Genomic DNA, 26,514 nt, shown 5'->3' with positions numbered 1-26,514 from the left:
ATAACTAGCAACCATCTGTACAAAGTTCGAATTCATTTTGGTTTCTAGTATTTGAGAATATTTTTTTAAATGAATTAATAACTGTAAAAATAGCAAAATTGATGACAGGGTAGCAAATTTTAGAGATCTGGTTCACTTAATGTTTTCAAATAATAACTAGGAACCATCTGTACAAAGTTCGAAATCATTTTGGTTTCTAGTATTTGAGATTATTTTTTTAAATGAATTAATAACTGTAAAAATAGCAAAATTGACGAGAAGTAAGCAAATTTTAGAGATCTGGCTTAGTTAATGTTTTCAAATTATAACTAGCAACCATCTGTACAATTTTCGAATTTATTTACGGTTTTAGTATTTGAGATTATTTTTTTAATTGAATTAATAACTGTAAAAAATAGCAAAATTGACGAGAAGTTAGCAAATTTTAGAGATCTGGTTCACTTAATGTTTTCAAATAATAACTAGGAACCATCTGTACAAAGTTCGAAATCATTTTGGTTTCTAGTATTTGAGATTATTTTTTTAAATGAATTAATAACTGTAAAAATAGCAAAATTGATAAAAATTTAGCAATTTTAGAGGTCTGGCTCAGTTAATGTTGTCAAATGATAACTAGCAACCATCTGTACAAAGTTCGAATTCATTTTGGTTTCTAGTATTTGAGATTATTTTTTTAAATGAATTAATAAATGTAAAAAATAGCAAAATTGACGAGAAGTAAGCAAATTTTAGAGATCTGGCTTAGTTAATGTTTTCAAATTATAACTAGCAACCATCTGTACAAAGTTCGAAATCATTTTGGTTTCTAGTATTTGAGATTATTTTTTTAAATGAATTAATAAATGTAAAAAATAGCAAAATTGACGAGAAGTAAGCAAATTTTAGAGATCTGGCTTAGTTAATGTTTTCAAATTATAACTAGCAACCATCTGTACAATTTTCGAATTTATTTACGGTTTTAGTATTTGAGATTATTTTTTTAATTGAATTAATAATTGTAAAAAATAGCAAAATTGACGAGAAGTTAGCAAATTTTAGAGATCTGGCTTAGTTAATGTTTTCAAATTATAACTAGCAACCATCTGTACAATTTTCGAATTTATTTACGGTTTTAGTATTTGAGATTATTTTTTTAATTGAATTAATAACTGTAAAAAATAGCAAAATTGACGAGAAGTTAGCAAATTTTAGAGATCTGGTTCACTTAATGTTTTCAAATAATAACTAGGAACCATCTGTACAAAGTTCGAAATCATTTTGGTTTCTAGTATTTGAGATTATTTTTTTAAATGAATTAATAACTGTAAAAATAGCAAAATTGATAAAAATTTAGCAATTTTAGAGGTCTGGCTCAGTTAATGTTGTCAAATGATAACTAGCAACCATCTGTACAAAGTTCGAATTCATTTTGGTTTCTAGTATTTGAGATTATTTTTTTAAATGAATTAATAACTGTAAAAATAGCAAAATTGATAAAAATTTAGCAATTTTAGAGGTCTGGCTCAGTTAATGTTGTCAAATGATAACTAGAAACCATCTGTACAAAGTTCGAAATCATTTTGGTTTCCAGTATTTGAGATTATTTTTTTAAATGAATTAATAACTGTAAAAATAGCAAAATTGATAAAAATTTAGCAATTTTAGAGGTCTGGCTCAGTTAATGTTGTCAAATGATAACTAGCAACCATCTGTACAAAGTTCGAAATCATTTTGGTTTCTAGTATTTGAGATTATTTTTTTAAATGAATTAATAAATGTAAAAAATAGCAAAATTGACGAGAAGTTAGCAAATTTTAGAGATCTGGTTCACTTAATGTTTTCAAATAATAACTAGGAACCATCTGTACAAAGTTCGAAATCATTTTGGTTTCTAGTATTTGAGATTATTTTTTTAAATGAATTAATAACTAAAAAATAGCAAAATTGATAAAAAATTAGCAATTTTCGAGGTCTGGCTCAGTTAATGTTGTCAAATGATAACTAGCAACCATCTGTACAAAGTTCGAAATCATTTTGGTTTCTAGTATTTGAGATTATTTTTTTAAATGAATTAATAACTGTAAAAATAGCAAAATTGATAAAAAATTAGCAATTTTAGAGGTCTGGCTCAGTTAAAGTTGTCAAATGATAACTAGCAACCATCTGTACAAAGTTCGAAATCATTTTGGCTTCCAGTATTTGAGATTATTTTTTTAAATGAATTAATAAATGTAAAAAATAGCAAAATTGACGAGAAGTAAGCAAATTTTAGAGATCTGGCTTAGTTAATGTTTTCAAATTATAACTAGCAACCATCTGTACAAAGTTCGAAATCATTTTGGTTTCTAGTATTTGAGATTATTTTTTTAAATGAATTAATAACTGTAAAAATAGCAAAATTGATGACAAGGTAGCAAATTTTAGAGATTTGGTTCACTTAATGTTTTCAAATAATAACTAGGAACCATCTGTACAATTTTCGAATTTATTTACGGTTTTACTATTTGAGATTATTTTTTTAATTGAATTAATAACTGTAAAAAATAGCAAAATTGACGAGAAGTTAGCAAATTTTAGAGATCTGGTTCACTTAATGTTTTCAAATAATAACTAGGAACCATCTGTACAAAGTTCGAAATCATTTTGGTTTCTAGTATTTGAGATTATTTTTTTAAATGAATTAATAACTGTAAAAATAGCAAAATTGATAAAAAATTAGCAATTTTAGAGGTCTGGCTCAGTTAATGTTATCAAATGATAACTAGCAACCATCTGTACAAAGTTCGAAATCATTTTGGTTTCCAGTATTTGAGATTATTTTTTTAAATGAATTAATAACTGTAAAAATAGCAAAATTGATAAAAATTTAGCAGTTTTAGAGGTCTGGCTCAGTTAATGTTGTCAAATGATAACTAGCAACCATCTGTACAAAGTTCGAAATCATTTTGGTTTCTAGTATTTGAGATTATTTTTTTAAATGAATTAATAACTGTAAAAATAGCAAAATTGATAAAAAATTAGCAATTTTCGAGGTCTGGCTCAGTTAATGTTGTCAAATGATAACTAGCAACCATCTGTACAAAGTTCGAAATCATTTTGGTTTCTAGTATTTGAGATTATTTTTTTAAATGAATTAATAACTGTAAAAATAGCAAAATTGATAAAAAATTAGCAATTTTAGAGGTCTGGCTCAGTTAATGTTGTCAAATGATAACTAGCAACCATCTGTACAAAGTTCGAATTCATTTTGGTTTCTAGTATTTGAGATTATTTTTTTAAATGAATTAATAAATGTAAAAAATAGCAAAATTGACGAGAAGTTAGCAAATTTTAGAGATCTGGCTTAGTTAATGTTTTCAAATTATAACTAGCAACCATCTGTACAAAGTTCGAAATCATTTTGGTTTCTAGTATTTGAGATTATTTTTTTTAAATGAATTAGTAACTGTAAAAATAGCAAAATTGATGACAAAGTAGCAAATTATAGAGGTCTGGCTCAGCTAATGTTATCAAATAATAACTAGCAATCATCTGTACAATTTTCGAATTTATTTACGGTTTTAGTATTTGAGATTATTTTTTTAATTGAATTAATAACTGTAAAAAATAGCAAAATTGACGAGAAGTTAGCAAATTTTAGAAATCTGGTTCAGTAAATGTTTTCAAATAATAACTAGGAACCATCTGTACAAAGTTCGAAATCATTTTGGTTTCCAGTATTTGAGATTATTTTTTTAAATGAATTAATAACTGTAAAAAATAGCAAAATTGACGAGAAGTTAGCAAATTTTAGAAATCTGGTTCAGTAAATGTTTTCAAATAATAACTAGGAACCATCTGTACAAAGTTCGAAATCATTTTGGTTTCCAGTATTTGAGATTATTGTTTTAAATGAATTAATAACTGTAAAAATAGCAAAATTGATAAAAATTTAGCAATTTTAGAGGTCTGGCTCAGTTAATGTTGTCAAATGATAACTAGAAACCATCTGTACAAAGTTCGAAATCATTTTGGTTTCTAGTATTTGAGATTATTTTTTTAAATCAGTCAACTCGTCTAGTTAACACTTCTTTGAGCGCGTTCCGCAAAAATATTAGTTTAAAGTTGTTAGTATTGATATTCTTTCGCATCAGTTATAGTACTTCAGTGCATTAATATTATTGAAATACATTAGTGAATTAAATAACCGTGCTAAAGTTGTAAATTATCGTAAATAACTTAATATAACGCAGCGTAATATTTTTTCGTAATTTATTTGTGCGGTCAGTTGAATAATTATTATAATCATAGTGTCCCAGGTGAATCAGTGATCAAATCTCAACCTTACGCACTGCGCAGAAGCGCCACTATCGCATGCAGAAGATTCTTGTCACATTGTATGACGTTTTTCAAGCAACAAATCATAGATAAATAAGCAGATAAGACTCACAAACGTATTTGACTCTGAGAGGACATCGAGGACAATATTTAAACTTACTGCCTATTTTATTTACCTTTTTTAATTATTATTCTTCCCGTTGAATAAAAGGATGTCACGGTCAAGGTGGGGTTGCTGTTTGCCGCAAGCAGATAATAACGACGACTTTGTTACATGTTCGAGGTGTAAAAAGAATTTTCATTTAGCATGCATGTCTCTTGATGAGGCTCTGTTCGACACGAAAATGCGGACTGGTTGGAATTGCCCGGAATGTAATCGTAACACCTCTAAACCTGTAAAGCAGGATCACACGCCTGTTCGCAACGTTTCGAATATAAGAGGAAGTAAAAGACCGGCACTTCATTCCCCGCCCACCCAACAGATAAGTAGTATTTCTCGGGATGATTTACGCGAGCTAATAGAGGAGGTTATGGAGAAGAAGGTGGGTGAGATATTTTTGAAGATGGAGGATAGCGTTGGAAGGATTATTGACAGTAAGATAAAAGCGTTGGAAGAGGATATGACTGAAATTAAAAAGTTTGTGAGCTTTACAGACGACAAGTATGAAGACATGAAGAAGGATGTTGAGGTTTTTAAGCTTAGAATATCTGAATTGGAAGCTAAAAAGAAGACCTTGACTCCACGGTTAAAAATCTACATCGAATAATTGATCAAATGGAGCAACATTCGAGACAAAATAATGTTGAACTTCAATGTGTGCCGGAAAGCAAAAACGAAAACCTCCTAAAAATTGTCTGTGATCTGGGAAATACAGTCAAATGTCAGCTGAAGGAGGATGACATAGTAAACTGCACCCGCACTTCCAAGCAAAATCGTAGCTCTCCACGCCCTAGATCAATAGTTGTTCAGCTCTCTTCGCCAAGATTACGCGATGAGCTTCTTGCTGCGTGTATTAAATATAACAAAGGAAAACCTCTTCAAAGTAAACTGAATGCCGCATTACTGGGTTTTTCTGGGAATAGTGCTCCGTTCTACGTCTGTGAACACTTTTCCCCCACAAACAAGGCACTCCATGCAGCAGCTAGAAAAGTGGCAAAGGAGTTTAGATATAAATATGTTTGGATTCGAAATGGCCGAGTTTTTCTAAGGAAAAACGACGAGACTGAGTGCATTCTGGTAAAGAGTTTGGACATGTTAAAAAAGATAAAATGAATTAAGTTTTTCCTTATTTTAGTTTATATCCGTACTATTATGATTTATTTTCTTGTGGAGCTAGTATATTATTGTCAATTTAATTTTAGAATTCGATTTTATTAGTTTGTACTACCAAAATACACGAGGTCTGAGAACAAAGACACATGAATTTCTTCAGGGAGTGCTTTGTAATGACTACGACATAATTGTTCTTACAGAAACGTGGCTGAACGACTCGGTGTCTGACAGTGAGCTGTTTGACGAGAGGTATGTGGTTCATAGAAGAGATAGGAGTAGTGCTGAATTAATTCACAAAAAGGAGGGTGGGGGTGTTCTTGTGGCAGTTTCTAGACGAATAGTTTCCAAACGTATGATTAGTTGGGAATCTAAACTTGAAGACCTCTGGGTCATACTTGAAATTCCTACATCGCATACCTCGCGACGGGTAGCTCTCTGCGCAGTATACCTACCTCCTCCAGTGCATAGTTCTATGTTGAGTCACTTTGTTGATAATTGTGGTGTTGTGCTTGATAATTGTGATCGTCATTGTATTTTGGGTGACTTTAATCTAGCTAATATTAATTGGAGTTCGGTAGCGGACACTTCTTGTAATTTTAGAGTACCAGTTTTGTGTCAACCTCTGATTGATTTACTCAATGTATATGACCTTAAACAATATAACAAAGTACTTAATAAATCAGACAGAATTCTTGACCTCGTATTGTCTAATTTGCCTAATTGTATGGTTCGTCCGAGTCCTTCTGCGTTCTGTATCATTGACCAGCTACACCCTGCTTTAGACGTGGAATTCTCATTTGTCGAGCAGCCCAGACTCCCATTTAACCATCAAACATTTAAATTTAACTTCTACAAGGCCGATTTCATGAATATTGGTATAGAGCTTGGAAAATGTAACTGGGCAGAAATATTTGGGAAGAGCAATGATGTGAATAACATACTCGTAAAATTTTATAATACTATCGGTACCATAATTGAGAAATATGTTCCTAAACATAAAGTTAAAAAATCACAATACCCGGCCTGGTTTGATCGTAACTTAAAAAGATGTTTAAAAGAAAAATATAATGTTAGGTGTCGTTTCCGAAAATATAAAAATCCAATGGATGAATTGGAGCTGAGGCTATTAAATTCACGTTGCACTCGTTTGGCCGTTTTGTCTTACAATAAATACATTAGTGAGTCTGAAAAAAATATTTCGAAGAACCCTAAACACTTCTGGTCATATGTTAAAGCTAAACGCGGAGGTACTAGTTCCTATCCTACAAGTATAACTGATGGCTTTGTAGTTACCTCAGACGGTGTGAAAATTTGTGAAATGTTTGCATCACACTTTGCATCTGCATATAAAAACAGTAGTCTCCGAAAGTCTGATCGTAGGGATTCTTTGGATTACAACGTGGGTAGCAGTCAAAATTTAACAATACCTCTTATAAATGGTGGTGCTTTACTGAGAAAGCTTAAAAGTCTTGATGAGGGCAAGGGTGCAGGCCCGGACGGGATCCCACCCATCTTCTTAAAAAGATGTGCTACATACTTGGTTGAGCCTTTACTGCTAATATTTAATATGTCCTTACAAACGGGAGAGTTTCCCACAGAATGGAAGAAAGCAAGAGTGGTCCCAGTTCACAAGGCTAATGACGAAAATATTATATCAAACTATCGGCCCATTTCTATTTTGTCAACACTAGCTAAGGTATTAGAGTCGCTTGTATGCCCTTTTATACAACGTCACTTTAAGCAAAGTTTATGCAATCATCAACATGGCTTTGTTCAATCTCGTTCGGTTTGTACTAATTTAGTGGATCTCACAGAAAACTTAACAGAGGCTTTGGATTCTCATAATCAGGTAGACGTTGTATATACCGATTTCAGTAAAGCTTTTGATTGTTTACCCCATGATATATTGATAAGGAAAATTTCTGCTTACGGAATTTTTGGGAATTTACTGGAATGGATAAGGTCTTACTTGGAAAATCGTACATTTTCCGTGGTGATTAATGGATTTCATTCTAAATCACGGAAGATAACTTCCGGTGTACCACAGGGCTCTCATCTGGGACCAATCTTGTTCACTATATTTGTTAATGATATACCTTCTGTCGTTAGATTTTCTCAAACTTATATGTATGCTGATGATCTAAAAATAGCTAAAGTGATACATTCTGAGCGGGATTCCGTGTTGCTACAGAGAGACCTCGACGAGTTGGTCAATTGGTGTTTGCGCAATGAAATGGAGCTTAACACTAAAAAGTGTTTTTTCGTACAGTTCGGCCGTAGGAGAAACTTTGTCACGTTCCAATACCATATTGCTCACAATAGCATCGCGGAACTTGAGCAGATCCGTGACTTGGGTGTACTATTCGACAAAAAATTGACATTCGTACCACATACTGAACAAATTGTAAATCGGGCTTCAAAAATGTTGGGGTTTTTGCTGAGGAATGCTGCGGGGTTGCGTTGTAATAGGGTTCGGATACTGTTATATAATTCTCTTGTGCGCAGCATCTTGGAGTATTGTTCGGTGGTCTGGAGGCCTCACTATGCGACTCATTCTCTACAGATTGAACGTGTGCAAAAAAGGTTTTTAAACTACCTTTTGTTTGCAAACGGGTTGTCAAAAAGGAAAATGCGGTCTTATCGTGAACGGCTGAAGTACTTCAGGATGATTTCCTTAGATGAACGTAGAAAGCGCTTGGACCTGTTTTTTGCTTCCAAAATTTTCACTAATGAGATTGATTGCCCTCAGCTATTACATAAATTTAACATACGTGTACCAATAAGGCCTCCTCGTTACAAAATAACTCCCTTATATCCACCACCTCGAAAAACTGTGTTCGGATCAAACTCCCCCGTTTCCAGACTTAGCAAGCTGGTTAATGATTACAGCGACGTATTTGATATTTATGACGACTCAACGAAAAGAATTCGGTCACTGTTAAACACCTTACCTCGGTCACCTTAAAATTGTATTTGTCCGTCTTATGGTTCACTTTTAGTTTTTAATTTAATCTTTTCATTGTTTATTTAATTTTTTTTTTTTTTTTTTTAACTTTACCTTTTTTTAATTTTTGTTTTTGTTTTTACTGCGGCTCGCGCTGGGAGGTCTAATTTAGATAGTAATTAAGCATGATGTATCTACCTATAAATGTTTGTCACACCTAGTTTTAAGTTATGTGTACCTATTGTATATTTTTCTTACGTATGTGATGATGTGAACAAATGTTGGTGGATCAAATAAATAAATAAATAAATAAATAAATAAATAAATGAATTAATAATTGTAAAAATAGCAAAATTGACGAGAAGTAAGCAAATTTTAGAGATCTGGCTCAGTTAATGTTTTCAAATGATAACTAGCAACCATCTGTACAAAGTTCGAATTCATTTTGGTTTCTAGTATTTGAGATTATTTTTTTAAATGAATTAATAACTGTAAAAATAGAAAAATTGATAAAAATTTAGCAATTTTAGAGGTCTGGCTCAGTTAATGTTGTCAAATGATAACTAGCAACCATCTGTACAAAGTTCGAATTCATTTTGGTTTCTAGTATTTGAGATTATTTTTTTAAATGAATTAATAAATGTAAAAAATAGCAAAATTGACGAGAAGTTAGCAAATTTTAGAGATCTGGCTTAGTTAATGTTTTCAAATTATAACTAGCAACCATCTGTACAAAGTTCGAAATCATTTTGGTTTCTAGTATTTGAGATTATTTTTTTAAATGAATTAGTAACTGTAAAAATAGCAAAATTGATAAGAATTTAGCAATTTTAGAGGTCTGGCTCAGTTAATGTTGTCAAATGATAACTAGCAACCATCTGTACAAAGTTCGAATTCATTTTGGTTTCTAGTATTTGAGATTATTTTTTTAAATGAATTAATAACTGTAAAAATAGCAAAATTGATAAAAATTTAGCAATTTTAGAGATCTGGCTTAGTTAATGTTTTCAAATTATAACTAGCAACCATCTGTACAAAGTTCGAAATCATTTTGGTTTCTAGTATTTGAGATTATTTTTTTAAATGAATTAATAACTGTAAAAATAGCAAAATTGATGACAAGGTAGCAAATTTTAGAGATTTGGTTCACTTAATGTTTTCAAATAATAACTAGGAACCATCTGTACAATTTTCGAATTTATTTACGGTTTTAGTATTTGAGATTATTTTTTTAATTGAATTAATAACTGTAAAAAATAGCAAAATTGACGAGAAGTTAGCAAATTTTAGAGATCTGGTTCACTTAATGTTTTCAAATAATAACTAGGAACCATCTGTACAAAGTTCGAAATCATTTTGGTTTCCAGTATTTGAGATTATTTTTTTAAATGAATTAATAAATGTAAAAAATAGCAAAATTGCGAGAAGTAAGCAAATTTTAGAGATCTGGCTTAGTTAATGTTTTCAAATTATAACTAGCAACCATCTGTATAAAGTTCGAATTCATTTTGGTTTCTAGTATTTGAGATTATTTTTTTAAATGAATTAATAACTGTAAAATAGCAAAATTGATGACAAGGTAGCAAATTTTAGAGATTTGGTTCACTTAATGTTTTCAAATAATAACTAGAAACCATCTGTACAAAGTTCGAAATCATTTTGGTTTCCAGTATTTGAGATTATTTTTTTAAATGAATTAATAAATGTAAAAATAGCAAAATTGACGAGAAGTAAGCAAATTTTAGAGATCTGGCTTAGTTAATGTTTTCAAATTATAACTAGCAACCATCTGTACAATTTTCGAATTTATTTACGGTTTTAGTATTTGAGATTATTTTTTTAATTGAATTAATAACTGTAAAAAATAGCAAAATTGACGAGAAGTTAGCAAATTTTAGAGATCTGGTTCACTTAATGTTTTCAAATAATAACTAGGAACCATCTGTACAAAGTTCGAAATCATTTTGGTTTCTAGTATTTGAGATTATTTTTTTAAATGAATTAATAACTGTAAAAATAGCAAAATTGATAAAAAATTAGCAATTTTAGAGGTCTGGCTCAGTTAATGTTGTCAAATGATATCTAGAAACCATCTGTACAAAGTTCGAAATCATTTTGGTTTCTAGTATTTGAGATTATTTTTTTAAATGAATTAATAAATGTAAAAAATAGCAAAATTGACGAGAAGTTAGCAAATTTTAGAGATCTGGCTTAGTTAATGTTTTCAAATTATAACTAGCAACCATCTGTACAAAGTTCGAAATCATTTTGGTTTCTAGTATTTGAGATTATTTTTTTAAATGAATTAATAACTGTAAAAATAGCAAAATTGATGACAAGGTAGCAAATTTTAGAGATTTGATTCACTTAATGTTTTCAAATAATAACTAGGAACCATCTGTACAATTTTCGAATTTATTTACGGTTTTAGTATTTGAGATTATTTTTTTAATTGAATTAATAACTGTAAAAAATAGCAAAATTGACGAGAAGTTAGCAAATTTTAGAGATCTGGTTCACTTAATGTTTTCAAATAATAACTAGGAACCATCTGTACAAAGTTCGAAATCATTTTGGTTTCCAGTATTTGAGATTATTTTTTTAAATGAATTAATAAATGTAAAAAATAGCAAAATTGCGAGAAGTAAGCAAATTTTAGAGATCTGGCTTAGTTATTGTTTTCAAATTATAACTAGCAACCATCTGTACAAAGTTCGAATTCATTTTGGTTTCTAGTATTTGAGATTATTTTTTTAAATGAATTAATAACTGTAAAAATAGCAAAATTGATGACAAGGTAGCAAATTTTAGAGATTTGGTTCACTTAATGTTTTCAAATAATAACTAGGAACCATCTGTACAAAGTTCGAAATCATTTTGGTTTCCAGTATTTGAGATTATTTTTTTAAATGAATTAATAAATGTAAAAATAGCAAAATTGACGAGAAGTAAGCAAATTTTAGAGATCTGGCTTAGTTAATGTTTTCAAATTATAACTAGCAACCATCTGTACAATTTTCGAATTTATTTACGGTTTTAGTATTTGAGATTATTTTTTTAATTGAATTAATAACTGTAAAAAATAGCAAAATTGACGAGAAGTTAGCAAATTTTAGAGATCTGGTTCACTTAAGGTTTTCAAATAATAACTAGGAACCATCTGTACAAAGTTCGAAATCATTTTGGTTTCTAGTATTTGAGATTATTTTTTTAAATGAATTAATAACTGTAAAAATAGCAAAATTGATAAAAAATTAGCAATTTTAGAGGTCTGGCTCAGTTAATGTTGTCAAATGATAACTAGCAACCATCTGTACAAAGTTCGAATTCATTTTGGTTTCTAGTATTTGAGATTATTTTTTTAAATAAATTAATAACTGTAAAAATAGCAAAATTGATAAAAATTTAGCAATTTTAGAGGTCTGGCTCAGTTAATGTTGTCAAATGATAACTAGCAACCATCTGTACAAAGTTCGAAATCATTTTGGTTTCTAGTATTTGAGATTATTTTTTTAAATGAATTAATAACTGTAAAAATAGCAAAATTGATGACAAGGTAGCAAATTTTAGAGGTCTGGCTCAGCTAATGTTATCAAATAATAACTAACAACCATCTGTACAATTTTCGAATTTATTTACGGTTTTAGTATTTGAGATTATTTTTTTAAATGAATTAATAACTGTAAAAAATAGCAAAATTGACGAGAAGTTAGCAAATTTTAGAAATCTGGTTCAGTTAATTTTTTTAGGTCTGGCTCAGTTAATGTTGTCAAATGATAACTAGCAACCATCTGTACAAAGTTCGAATTCATTTTGGTTTCTAGTATTTGAGATTATTTTTTTAAATGAATTAATAACTGTAAAAATAGCAAAATTGATAAAAATTTAGAAATTTTAGAGGTCTGGCTCAGTTAATGTTGTCAAATGATAACTAGCAACCATCTGTACAAAGTTCGAATTCATTTTGGTTTCTAGTATTTGAGATTATTTTTTTAAATGAATTAATAACTGTAAAAATAGCAAAATTGATAAAAATTTAGCAATTTTAGAGGTCTGGCTCAGTTAATGTTGTCAAATGATAACTAGCAACCATCTGTACAAAGTTCGAAATCATTTTGGCTTCCAGTATTTGAGATTATTTTTTTAAATGAATTAATAAATGTAAAAAATAGCAAAATTGACGAGAAGTAAGCAAATTTTAGAGATCTGGCTTAGTTAATGTTTTCAAATTATAACTAGCAACCATCTGTACAATTTTCGAATTTATTTACGGTTTTAGTATTTGAGATTATTTTTTTAATTGAATTAATAACTGTAAAAAATAGCAAAATTGACGAGAAGTAAGCAAATTTTAGAGATCTGGCTTAGTTAATGTTTTCAAATTATAACTAGCAACCATCTGTACAAAGTTCGAAATCATTTTGGTTTCTAGTATTTGAGATTATTTTTTTAAATGAATTAATAACTGTAAAAATAGCAAAATTGATGACAAGGTAGTAAATTTTAGAGATTTGGTTCACTTAATGTTTTCAAATAATAACTAGCAATCATCTGTACAATTTTCGAATTTATTTACGGTTTTAGTATTTGAGAATATTTTTTTAATTGAATTAATAACTGTAAAAAATAGCAAAATTGACGAGAAGTTAGCAAATTTTAGAAATCTGGTTCAGTAAATGTTTTCAAATAATAACTAGGAACCATCTGTACAAAGTTCGAAATCATTTTGGTTTCCAGTATTTGAGATTATTTTTTTAAATGAATTAATAACTGTAAAAATAGCAAAATTGATAAAAATTTAGCAATTTTAGAGGTCTGGCTCAGTTAATGTTGTCAAATGATAACTAGCAACCATCTGTACAAAGTTCGAATTCATTTTGGTTTCTAGTATTTGAGATTATTTTTTTAAATGAATTAATAAATGTAAAAAATAGCAAAATTGACGAGAAGTTAGCAAAGTTTAGAGATCTGGCTTAGTTAATGTTTTCAAATAATAACTAGGAACCATCTGTACAAAGTTCGAAATCATTTTGGTTTCCAGTATTTGAGATTATTTTTTTAAATGAATTAATAAATGTAAAAATAGCAAAATTGACGAGAAGTAAGCAAATTTTAGAGATCTGGCTTAGTTAATGTTTTCAAATTATAACTAGCAACCATCTGTACAATTTTCGAATTTATTTACGGTTTTAGTATTTGAGATTATTTTTTTAATTGAATTAATAACTGTAAAAAATAGCAAAATTGACGAGAAGTTAGCAAATTTTAGAGATCTGGTTCACTTAATGTTTTCAAATAATAACTAGGAACCATCTGTACAAAGTTCGAAATCATTTTGGTTTCTAGTATTTGAGATTATTTTTTTAAATGAATTAATAACTGTAAAAATAGCAAAATTGATAAAAATTTAGCAATTTTAGAGGTCTGGCTCAGTTGATGTTGTCAAATGATAACTAGCAACCATCTGTACAAAAATCGAAATCATTTTGGTTTCTAGTATTTGAGATTATTTTTTTAAATGAATTAATAAATGTAAAAATAGCAAAATTGATAAAAATTTAGCAATTTTAGAGGTCTGGCTCAGTTAATGTTGTCAAATGATAACTAGCAACCATCTGTACAAAGTTCGAAATCATTTTGGTTTCTAGTATTTGAGATTATTTTTTTAAATGAATTAATAACTGTAAAAATAGCAAAATTGATTAAAATTTAGCAATTTTAGAGGTCTGGCTCAGTTAATGTTGTCAAATGATAACTAGCAACCATCTGTACAAAGTTCGAATTCATTTTGGTTTCTAGTATTTGAGATTATTTTTTTAAATGAATTAATAAATGTAAAAAATAGCAAAATTGACGAGAAGTAAGCAAATTTTAGAGATCTGGCTTAGTTAATGTTTTCAAATTATAACTAGCAACCATCTGTACAAAGTTCGAAATCATTTTGGTTTCTAGTATTTGAGATTATTTTTTTAAATGAATTAATAACTGTAAAAATAGCAAAATTGATGACAAGGTAGCAAATTTTAGAGATTTGGTTCACTTAATGTTTTCAAATAATAACTAGGAACCATCTGTACAAAGTTCGAAATCATTTTGGTTTCCAGTATTTGAGATTATTTTTTTAAATGAATTAATAACTGTAAAAAATAGCAAAATTGACGAGAAGTTAGCAAATTTTAGAAATCTGGTTCAGTAAATGTTTTCAAATAATAACTAGGAACCATCTGTACAAAGTTCGAAATCATTTTGGTTTCTAGTATTTGAGATTATTTTTTTAAATGAATTAATAACTGTAAAAAATAGCAAAATTGACGAGAAGTTAGCAAATTTTAGAAATCTGGTTCAGTAAATGTTTTTAAATAACAACTAGGAACCATCTGTACAAAGTTCGAAATCAGTTTGGTTTCTAGTATTTGAGATTATTTTTTTAAATGAATTAATAACTGTAAAAATAGCAAAATTGATAAAAATTTAGCAATTTTAGAGGTCTGGCTCAGTTAATGTTGTCAAATGATAACTAGCAACCATCTGTACAAAGTTCGAATTCATTTTGGTTTCTAGTATTTGAGATTATTTTTTTAAATGAATTAATAACTGTAAAAATAGCAAAATTGACGAGAAGTAAGCAAATTTTAGAGATCTGGCTTAGTTAATGTTTTCAAATTATAACTAGCAACCATCTGTACAATTTTCGAATTTATTTACGGTTTTAGTATTTGAGATTATTTTTTTAATTGAATTAATAACTGTAAAAAATAGCAAAATTGACGAGAAGTTAGCAAATTTTAGAGATCTGGTTCACTTAATGTTTTCAAATAATAACTAGGAACCATCTGTACAAAGTTCGAAATCATTTTGGTTTCTAGTATTTGAGATTATTTTTTTAAATGAATTAATAACTGTAAAAATAGCAAAATTGATAAAAATTTAGCAATTTTAGAGGTCTGGCTCAGTTAATGTTGTCAAATGATAACTAGCAACCATCTGTACAAAGTTCGAAATCATTTTGGTTTCTAGTATTTGAGATTATTTTTTTAAATGAATTAATAAATGTAAAAAATAGCAAAATTGACGAGAAGTTAGCAAATTTTAGAGATCTGGTTCACTTAATGTTTTCAAATAATAACTAGCAACCATCTGTACAAAGTTCGAAATCATTTTGGTTTCTAGTATTTGAGATTATTTTTTTAAATGAATTAATAACTAAAAAATAGCAAAATTGATAAAAATTTAGCAATTTTAGAGGTCTGGCTCAGTTGATGTTGTCAAATGATAACTAGCAACCATCTGTACAAAAATCGAAATCATTTTGGTTTCTAGTATTTGAGATTATTTTTTTAAATGAATTAATAAATGTAAAAATAGCAAAATTGATAAAAATTTAGCAATTTTAGAGGTCTGGCTCAGTTAATGTTGTCAAATGATAACTAGCAACCATCTGTACAAAGTTCGAAATCATTTTGGTTTCTAGTATTTGAGATTATTTTTTTAAATGAATTAATAACTGTAAAAATAGCAAAATTGATTAAAATTTAGCAATTTTAGAGGTCTGGCTCAGTTAATGTTGTCAAATGATAACTAGCAACCATCTGTACAAAGTTCGAATTCATTTTGGTTTCTAGTATTTGAGATTATTTTTTTAAATGAATTAATAAATGTAAAAAATAGCAAAATTGACGAGAAGTAAGCAAATTTTAGAGATCTGGCTTAGTTAATGTTTTCAAATGATAACTAGCAACCATCTGTACAAAGTTCGAAATCATTTTGGTTTCTAGTATTTGAGATTATTTTTTTAAATGAATTAATAACTGTAAAAATAGCAAAATTGATGACAAGGTAGCAAATTTTAGAGATTTGGTTCACTTAATGTTTTCAAATAATAACTAGGAACCATCTGTACAAAGTTCGAAATCATTTTGGTTTCCAGTATTTGAGATTATTTTTTTAAATGAATTAATAACTGTAAAAAATAGCAAAATTGACGAGAAGTTAGCAAATTTTAGAAATCTGGTTCAGTAAATGTTTTCAAATAATAACTAGGAACCATCTGTACAAAGTTCGAAATCATTTTGGTTTCTAGTATTTGAGATTATTTTTTTAAATGAATTAATAACTGTAAAAAAATAGCAAAATTGACGAGAAGTTAGCAAATTTTAGAAATCTGGTTCAGTAAATGTTTTCAAATAACAACTAGGAACCATCTGTACAAAGTTCGAAATCAGTTTGGTTTCTAGTATTTGAGATTATTTTTTTAAATGAATTAATAACTGTAAAAATAGCAAAATTGATAAAAATTTAGCAATTTTAGAGGTCTGGCTCAGTTAATGTTGTCAAATGATAACTAGCAACCATCTGTACAAAGTTCGAATTCATTTTGGTTTCTAGTATTTGAGATTATTTTTTTAAATGAATTAATAACTGTAAAAATAGCAAAATTGATAAAAATTTAGCAATTTTAGAGGTCTGGCTCAGTTAATGTTGTCAAATGATAACTAGCAACCATCTGTACAAAGTTCGAATTCATTTTGGTTTCTAGTATTTGAGAATATTTTTTTAAATGAATTAATAACTGTAAAAATAGCAAAATTGATGACAGGGTAGCAAATTTTAGAGATCTGGTTCACTTAATGTTTTCAAATAATAACTAGGAACCATCTGTACAAAGTTCGAAATCATTTTGGTTTCTAGTATTTGAGATTATTTTTTTAAATGAATTAATAACTGTAAAAATAGCAAAATTGACGAGAAGTAAGCAAATTTTAGAGATCTGGCTTAGTTAATGTTTTCAAATTATAACTAGCAACCATCTGTACAATTTTCGAATTTATTTACGGTTTTAGTATTTGAGATTATTTTTTTAATTGAATTAATAACTGTAAAAAATAGCAAAATTGACGAGAAGTTAGCAAATTTTAGAGATCTGGTTCACTTAATGTTTTCAAATAATAACTAGGAACCATCTGTACAAAGTTCGAAATCATTTTGGTTTCTAGTATTTGAGATTATTTTTTTAAATGAATTAATAACTGTAAAAATAGCAAAATTGATAAAAATTTAGCAATTTTAGAGGTCTGGCTCAGTTAATGTTGTCAAATGATAACTAGCAACCATCTGTACAAAGTTCGAATTCATTTTGGTTTCTAGTATTTGAGATTATTTTTTTAAATGAATTAATAAATGTAAAAAATAGCAAAATTGACGAGAAGTAAGCAAATTTTAGAGATCTGGCTTAGTTAATGTTTTCAAATTATAACTAGCAACCATCTGTACAAAGTTCGAAATCATTTTGGTTTCTAGTATTTGAGATTATTTTTTTAAATGAATTAATAAATGTAAAAAATAGCAAAATTGACGAGAAGTAAGCAAATTTTAGAGATCTGGCTTAGTTAATGTTTTCAAATTATAACTAGCAACCATCTGTACAATTTTCGAAATCATTTTGGTTTCTAGTATTTGAGATTATTTTTTTAAATGAATTAATAACTGTAAAAATAGCAAAATTGATAAAAATTTAGCAATTTTAGAGGTCTGGCTCAGTTAATGTTGTCAAATGATAACTAGCAACCATCTGTACAAAGTTCGAAATCATTTTGGTTTCTAGTATTTGAGATTATTTTTTTAAATGAATTAATAAATGTAAAAAATAGCAAAATTGACGAGAAGTTAGCAAATTTTAGAGATCTGGTTCACTTAATGTTTTCAAATAATAACTAGGAACCATCTGTACAAAGTTCGAAATCATTTTGGTTTCTAGTATTTGAGATTATTTTTTTAAATGAATTAATAACTAAAAAATAGCAAAATTGATAAAAATTTAGCAATTTTAGAGGTCTGGCTCAGTTGATGTTGTCAAATGATAACTAGCAACCATCTGTACAAAAATCGAAATCATTTTGGTTTCTAGTATTTGAGATTATTTTTTTAAATGAATTAATAAATGTAAAAATAGCAAAATTGATAAAAATTTAGCAATTTTAGAGGTCTGGCTCAGTTAATGTTGTCAAATGATAACTAGCAACCATCTGTACAAAGTTCGAAATCATTTTGGTTTCTAGTATTTGAGATTATTTTTTTAAATGAATTAATAACTGTAAAAATAGCAAAATTGATTAAAATTTAGCAATTTTAGAGGTCTGGCTCAGTTAATGTTGTCAAATGATAACTAGCAACCATCTGTACAAAGTTCGAATTCATTTTGGTTTCTAGTATTTGAGATTATTTTTTTAAATGAATTAATAAATGTAAAAAATAGCAAAATTGACGAGAAGTAAGCAAATTTTAGAGATCTGGCTTAGTTAATGTTTTCAAATTATAACTAGCAACCATCTGTACAAAGTTCGAAATCATTTTGGTTTCTAGTATTTGAGATTATTTTTTTAAATGAATTAATAACTGTAAAAATAGCAAAATTGATGACAAGGTAGCAAATTTTAGAGATTTGGTTCACTTAATGTTTTCAAATAATAACTAGGAACCATCTGTACAAAGTTCGAAATCATTTTGGTTTCCAGTATTTGAGATTATTTTTTTAAATGAATTAATAACTGTAAAAAATAGCAAAATTGACGAGAAGTTAGCAAATTTTAGAAATCTGGTTCAGTAAATGTTTTCAAATAATAACTAGGAACCATCTGTACAAAGTTCGAAATCATTTTGGTTTCTAGTATTTGAGATTATTTTTTTAAATGAATTAATAAATGTAAAAAAATAGCAAAATTGACGAGAAGTTAGCAAATTTTAGAAATCTGGTTCAGTAAATGTTTTCAAATAACAACTAGGAACCATCTGTACAAAGTTCGAAATCAGTTTGGTTTCTAGTATTTGAGATTATTTTTTTAAATGAATTAATAACTGTAAAAATAGCAAAATTGATAAAAATTTAGCAATTTTAGAGGTCTGGCTCAGTTAATGTTGTCAAATGATAACTAGCAACCATCTGTACAAAGTTCGAATTCATTTTGGTTTCTAGTATTTGAGATTATTTTTTTAAATGAATTAATAACTGTAAAAATAGCAAAATTGATAAAAATTTAGCAATTTTAGAGGTCTGGCTCAGTTAATGTTGTCAAATGATAACTAGCAACCATCTGTACAAAGTTCGAATTCATTTTGGTTTCTAGTATTTGAGAATATTTTTTTAAATGAATTAATAACTGTAAAAATAGCAAAATTGATGACAGGGTAGCAAATTTTAGAGATCTGGTTCACTTAATGTTTTCAAATAATAACTAGGAACCATCTGTACAAAGTTCGAAATCATTTTGGTTTCTAGTATTTGAGATTATTTTTTTAAATGAATTAATAACTGTAAAAATAGCAAAATTGACGAGAAGTAAGCAAATTTTAGAGATCTGGCTTAGTTAATGTTTTCAAATTATAACTAGCAACCATCTGTACAATTTTCGAATTTATTTACGGTTTTAGTATTTGAGATTATTTTTTTAATTGAATTAATAACTGTAAAAAATAGCAAAATTGACGAGAAGTTAGCAAATTTTAGAGATCTGGTTCACTTAATGTTTTCAAATAATAACTAGGAACCATCTGTACAAAGTTCGAAATCATTTTGGTTTCTAGTATTTGAGATTATTTTTTTAAATGAATTAATAACTGTAAAAATAGCAAAATTGATAAAAATTTAGCAATTTTAGAGGTCTGGCTCAGTTAATGTTGTCAAATGATAACTAGCAACCATCTGTACAAAGTTCGAATTCATTTTGGTTTCTAGTATTTGAGATTATTTTTTTAAATGAATTAATAAATGTAAAAAATAGCAAAATTGACGAGAAGTAAGCAAATTTTAGAGATCTGGCTTAGTTAATGTTTTCAAATTATAACTAGCAACCATCTGTACAAAGTTCGAAATCATTTTGGTTTCTAGTATTTGAGATTATTTTTTTAAATGAATTAATAAATGTAAAAAATAGCAAAATTGACGAGAAGTAAGCAAATTTTAGAGATCTGGCTTAGTTAATGTTTTCAAATTATAACTAGCAACCATCTGTACAATTTTCGAATTTATTTACGGTTTTAGTATTTGAGATTATTTTTTTAATTGAATTAATAATTGTAAAAAATAGCAAAATTGACGAGAAGTTAGCAAATTTTAGAGATCTGGCTTAGTTAATGTTTTCAAATTATAACTAGCAACCATCTGTACAATTTTCGAATTCATTTACGGTTTTAGTATTTGAGATTATTTTTTTAATTGAATTAATAACTGTAAAAAATAGCAAAATTGACGAGAAGTTAGCAAATTTTAGAGATCTGGTTCACTTAATGTTTTCAAATAATAACTAGGAACCATCTGTACAAAGTTCGAAATCATTTTGGTTTCTAGTATTTGAGATTATTTTTTTAAATGAATTAATAACTGTAAAAATAGCAAAATTGATAAAAATTTAGCAATTTTAGAGGTCTGGCTCAGTTAATGTTGTCAAATGATAACTAGCAACCATCTGTACAAAGTTCGAATTCATTTTGGTTTCTAGTATTTGAGATTATTTTTTTAAATGAATTAATAACTGTAAAAATAGCAAAATTGATAAAAATTTAGCAATTTTAGAGGTCTGGCTCAGTTGATGTTGTCAAATGATAACTAGCAACCATCTGTACAAAAATCGAAATCATTTTGGTTTCTAGTATTTGAGATTATTTTTTTAAATGAATTAATAAATGTAAAAATAGCAAAATTGATAAAAATTTAGCAATTTTAGAGGTCTGGCTCAGTTAATGTTGTCAAATGATAACTAGCAACCATCTGTACAAAGTTCGAAATCATTTTGGTTTCTAGTATTTGAGATTATTTTTTTAAATGAATTAATAACTGTAAAAATAGCAAAATTGATTAAAATTTAGCAATTTTAGAGGTCTGGCTCAGTTAATGTTGTCAAATGATAACTAGCAACCATCTGTACAAAGTTCGAATTCATTTTGGTTTCTAGTATTTGAGATTATTTTTTTAAATGAATTAATAAATGTAAAAAATAGCAAAATTGACGAGAAGTAAGCAAATTTTAGAGATCTGGCTTAGTTAATGTTTTCAAATTATAACTAGCAACCATCTGTACAAAGTTCGAAATCATTTTGGTTTCTAGTATTTGAGATTATTTTTTTAAATGAATTAATAACTGTAAAAATAGCAAAATTGATAAAAATTTAGCAATTTTAGAGGTCTGGCTCAGTTAATGTTGTCAAATGATAACTAGCAACCATCTGTACAAAGTTCGAATTCATTTTGGTTTCTAGTATTTGAGATTATTTTTTTAAATGAATTAATAACTGTAAAAATAGCAAAATTGATAAAAATTTAGCAATTTTAGAGGTCTGGCTCAGTTGATGTTGTCAAATGATAACTAGCAACCATCTGTACAAAAATCGAAATCATTTTGGTTTCTAGTATTTGAGATTATTTTTTTAAATGAATTAATAAATGTAAAAATAGCAAAATTGATAAAAATTTAGCAATTTTAGAGGTCTGGCTCAGTTAATGTTGTCAAATGATAACTAGCAACCATCTGTACAAAGTTCGAAATCATTTTGGTTTCTAGTATTTGAGATTATTTTTTTAAATGAATTAATAACTGTAAAAATAGCAAAATTGATTAAAATTTAGCAATTTTAGAGGTCTGGCTCAGTTAATGTTGTCAAATGATAACTAGCAACCATCTGTACAAAGTTCGAATTCATTTTGGTTTCTAGTATTTGAGATTATTTTTTTAAATGAATTAATAAATGTAAAAAATAGCAAAATTGACGAGAAGTAAGCAAATTTTAGAGATCTGGCTTAGTTAATGTTTTCAAATTATAACTAGCAACCATCTGTACAAAGTTCGAAATCATTTTGGTTTCTAGTATTTGAGATTATTTTTTTAAATGAATTAATAACTGTAAAAAATAGCAAAATTGACGAGAAGTTAGCAAATTTTAGAAATCTGGTTCAGTAAATGTTTTCAAATAACAACTAGGAACCATCTGTACAAAGTTCGAAATCAGTTTGGTTTCTAGTATTTGAGATTATTTTTTTAAATGAATTAATAACTGTAAAAATAGCAAAATTGATAAAAATTTAGCAATTTTAGAGGTCTGGCTCAGTTAATGTTGTCAAATGATAACTAGCAACCATCTGTACAAAGTTCGAATTCATTTTGGTTTCTAGTATTTGAGATTATTTTTTTAAATGAATTAATAACTGTAAAAATAGCAAAATTGACGAGAAGTAAGCAAATTTTAGAGATCTGGCTTAGTTAATGTTTTCAAATTATAACTAGCAACCATCTGTACAATTTTCGAATTTATTTACGGTTTTAGTATTTGAGATTATTTTTTTAATTGAATTAATAACTGTAAAAAATAGCAAAATTGACGAGAAGTAAGCAAATTTTAGAGATCTGGCTTAGTTAATGTTTTCAAATTATAACTAGCAACCATCTGTACAAAGTTCGAAATCATTTTGGTTTCTAGTATTTGAGATTATTTTTTTAAATGAATTAATAACTGTAAAAATAGCAAAATTGATAAAAATTTAGCAATTTTAGAGGTCTGGCTCAGTTAATGTTGTCAAATGATAACTAGCAACCATCTGTACAAAGTTCGAATTCATTTTGGTTTCTAGTATTTGAGATTATTTTTTTAAATGAATTAATAACTGTAAAATAGCAAAATTGATGACAAGGTAGCAAATTTTAGAGATTTGGTTCACTTAATGTTTTCAAATAATAACTAGAAACCATCTGTACAAAGTTCGAAATCATTTTGGTTTCCAGTATTTGAGATTATTTTTTTAAATGAATTAATAAATGTAAAAATAGCAAAATTGACGAGAAGTAAGCAAATTTTAGAGATCTGGCTTAGTTAATGTTTTCAAATTATAACTAGCAACCATCTGTACAATTTTCGAATTTATTTACGGTTTTAGTATTTGAGATTATTTTTTTAATTGAATTAATAACTGTAAAAAATAGCAAAATTGACGAGAAGTTAGCAAATTTTAGAGATCTGGTTCACTTAATGTTTTCAAATAATAACTAGGAACCATCTGTACAAAGTTCGAAATCATTTTGGTTTCTAGTATTTGAGATTATTTTTTTAAATGAATTAATAACTGTAAAAATAGCAAAATTGATAAAAAATTAGCAATTTTAGAGGTCTGGCTCAGTTAATGTTGTCAAATGATATCTAGAAACCATCTGTACAAAGTTCGAAATCATTTTGGTTTCTAGTATTTGAGATTATTTTTTTAAATGAATTAATAAATGTAAAAAATAGCAAAATTGACGAGAAGTTAGCAAATTTTAGAGATCTGGCTTAGTTAATGTTTTCAAATTATAACTAGCAACCATCTGTACAAAGTTCGAAATCATTTTGGTTTCTAGTATTTGAGATTATTTTTTTAAATGAATTAATAACTGTAAAAATAGCAAAATTGATGACAAGGTAGCAAATTTTAGAGATTTGATTCACTTAATGTTTTCAAATAATAACTAGGAACCATCTGTACAATTTTCGAATTTATTTACGGTTTTAGTATTTGAGATTATTTTTTTAATTGAATTAATAACTGTAAAAAATAGCAAAATTGACGAGAAGTTAGCAAATTTTAGAGATCTGGTTCACTTAATGTTTTCAAATAATAACTAGGAACCATCTGTACAAAGTTCGAAATCATTTTGGTTTCCAGTATTTGAGATTATTTTTTTAAATGAATTAATAAATGTAAAAAATAGCAAAATTGCGAGAAGTAAGCAAATTTTAGAGATCTGGCTTAGTTATTGTTTTCAAATTATAACTAGCAACCATCTGTACAAAGTTCGAATTCATTTTGGTTTCTAGTATTTGAGATTATTTTTTTAAATGAATTAATAACTGTAAAAATAGCAAAATTGATGACAAGGTAGCAAATTTTAGAGATTTGGTTCACTTAATGTTTTCAAATAATAACTAGGAACCATCTGTACAAAGTTCGAAATCATTTTGGTTTCCAGTATTTGAGATTATTTTTTTAAATGAATTAATAAATGTAAAAATAGCAAAATTGACGAGAAGTAAGCAAATTTTAGAGATCTGGCTTAGTTAATGTTTTCAAATTATAACTAGCAACCATCTGTACAATTTTCGAATTTATTTACGGTTTTAGTATTTGAGATTATTTTTTTAATTGAATTAATAACTGTAAAAAATAGCAAAATTGACGAGAAGTTAGCAAATTTTAGAGATCTGGTTCACTTAAGGTTTTCAAATAATAACTAGGAACCATCTGTACAAAGTTCGAAATCATTTTGGTTTCTAGTATTTGAGATTATTTTTTTAAATGAATTAATAACTGTAAAAATAGCAAAATTGATAAAAAATTAGCAATTTTAGAGGTCTGGCTCAGTTAATGTTGTCAAATGATAACTAGCAACCATCTGTACAAAGTTCGAATTCATTTTGGTTTCTAGTATTTGAGATTATTTTTTTAAATGAATTAATAACTGTAAAAATAGCAAAATTGATAAAAATTTAGCAATTTTAGAGGTCTGGCTCAGTTAATGTTGTCAAATGATAACTAGCAACCATCTGTACAAAGTTCGAAATCATTTTGGTTTCTAGTATTTGAGATTATTTTTTTAAATGAATTAATAACTGTAAAAATAGCAAAATTGATGACAAGGTAGCAAATTTTAGAGGTCTGGCTCAGCTAATGTTATCAAATAATAACTAACAACCATCTGTACAATTTTCGAATTTATTTACGGTTTTAGTATTTGAGATTATTTTTTTAAATGAATTAATAACTGTAAAAAATAGCAAAATGGACGAGAAGTTAGCAAATTTTAGAAATCTGGTTCAGTTAATTTTTTTAGGTCTGGCTCAGTTAATGTTGTCAAATGATAACTAGCAACCATCTGTACAAAGTTCGAATTCATTTTGGTTTCTAGTATTTGAGATTATTTTTTTAAATGAATTAATAACTGTAAAAATAGCAAAATTGATAAAAATTTAGCAATTTTAGAGGTCTGGCTCAGTTAATGTTGTCAAATGATAACTAGCAACCATCTGTACAAAGTTCGAATTCATTTTGGTTTCTAGTATTTGAGATTATTTTTTTAAATGAATTAATAACTGTAAAAATAGCAAAATTGATAAAAATTTAGCAATTTTAGAGGTCTGGCTCAGTTAATGTTGTCAAATGATAACTAGCAACCATCTGTACAAAGTTCGAAATCATTTTGGCTTCCAGTATTTGAGATTATTTTTTTAAATGAATTAATAAATGTAAAAAATAGCAAAATTGACGAGAAGTAAGCAAATTTTAGAGATCTGGCTTAGTTAATGTTTTCAAATTATAACTAGCAACCATCTGTACAATTTTCGAATTTATTTACGGTTTTAGTATTTGAGATTATTTTTTTAATTGAATTAATAACTGTAAAAAATAGCAAAATTGACGAGAAGTAAGCAAATTTTAGAGATCTGGCTTAGTTAATGTTTTCAAATTATAACTAGCAACCATCTGTACAAAGTTCGAAATCATTTTGGTTTCTAGTATTTGAGATTATTTTTTTAAATGAATTAATAACTGTAAAAATAGCAAAATTGATGACAAGGTAGTAAATTTTAGAGATTTGGTTCACTTAATGTTTTCAAATAATAACTAGCAATCATCTGTACAATTTTCGAATTTATTTACGGTTTTAGTATTTGAGAATATTTTTTTAATTGAATTAATAACTGTAAAAAATAGCAAAATTGACGAGAAGTTAGCAAATTTTAGAAATCTGGTTCAGTAAATGTTTTCAAATAATAACTAGGAACCATCTGTACAAAGTTCGAAATCATTTTGGTTTCCAGTATTTGAGATTATTTTTTTAAATGAATTAATAACTGTAAAAATAGCAAAATTGATAAAAATTTAGCAATTTTAGAGGTCTGGCTCAGTTAATGTTGTCAAATGATAACTAGCAACCATCTGTACAAAGTTCGAATTCATTTTGGTTTCTAGTATTTGAGATTATTTTTT

General features: G+C 27.5%; 1 protein-coding gene across 1 annotated transcript; it reads left to right on the top strand.

Moving 5' to 3' along the window:
• Positions 1 to 5,071: 5,071 nt before the first annotated feature.
• Positions 5,072 to 8,137, top strand: LOC125075470. Its single transcript, XM_047687186.1, has 3 exons — positions 5,072 to 5,533; positions 5,730 to 7,973; positions 8,075 to 8,137. Exons 1-3 carry the CDS (start codon positions 5,072 to 5,074, stop codon positions 8,135 to 8,137), a joined length of 2,769 nt encoding a protein of 922 aa, XP_047543142.1.
• The last annotated feature ends 18,377 nt before the right edge of the window (positions 8,138 to 26,514 follow it).

This window comes from Vanessa atalanta, chromosome W, assembly GCF_905147765.1.
Source record: "Vanessa atalanta chromosome W, ilVanAtal1.2, whole genome shotgun sequence".
Lineage (NCBI taxonomy): Eukaryota > Metazoa > Arthropoda > Insecta > Lepidoptera > Nymphalidae > Vanessa > Vanessa atalanta.
Note: the sequence above shows the minus strand (reverse complement) of the source record. Positions and strands in the feature narration are given on the sequence as shown.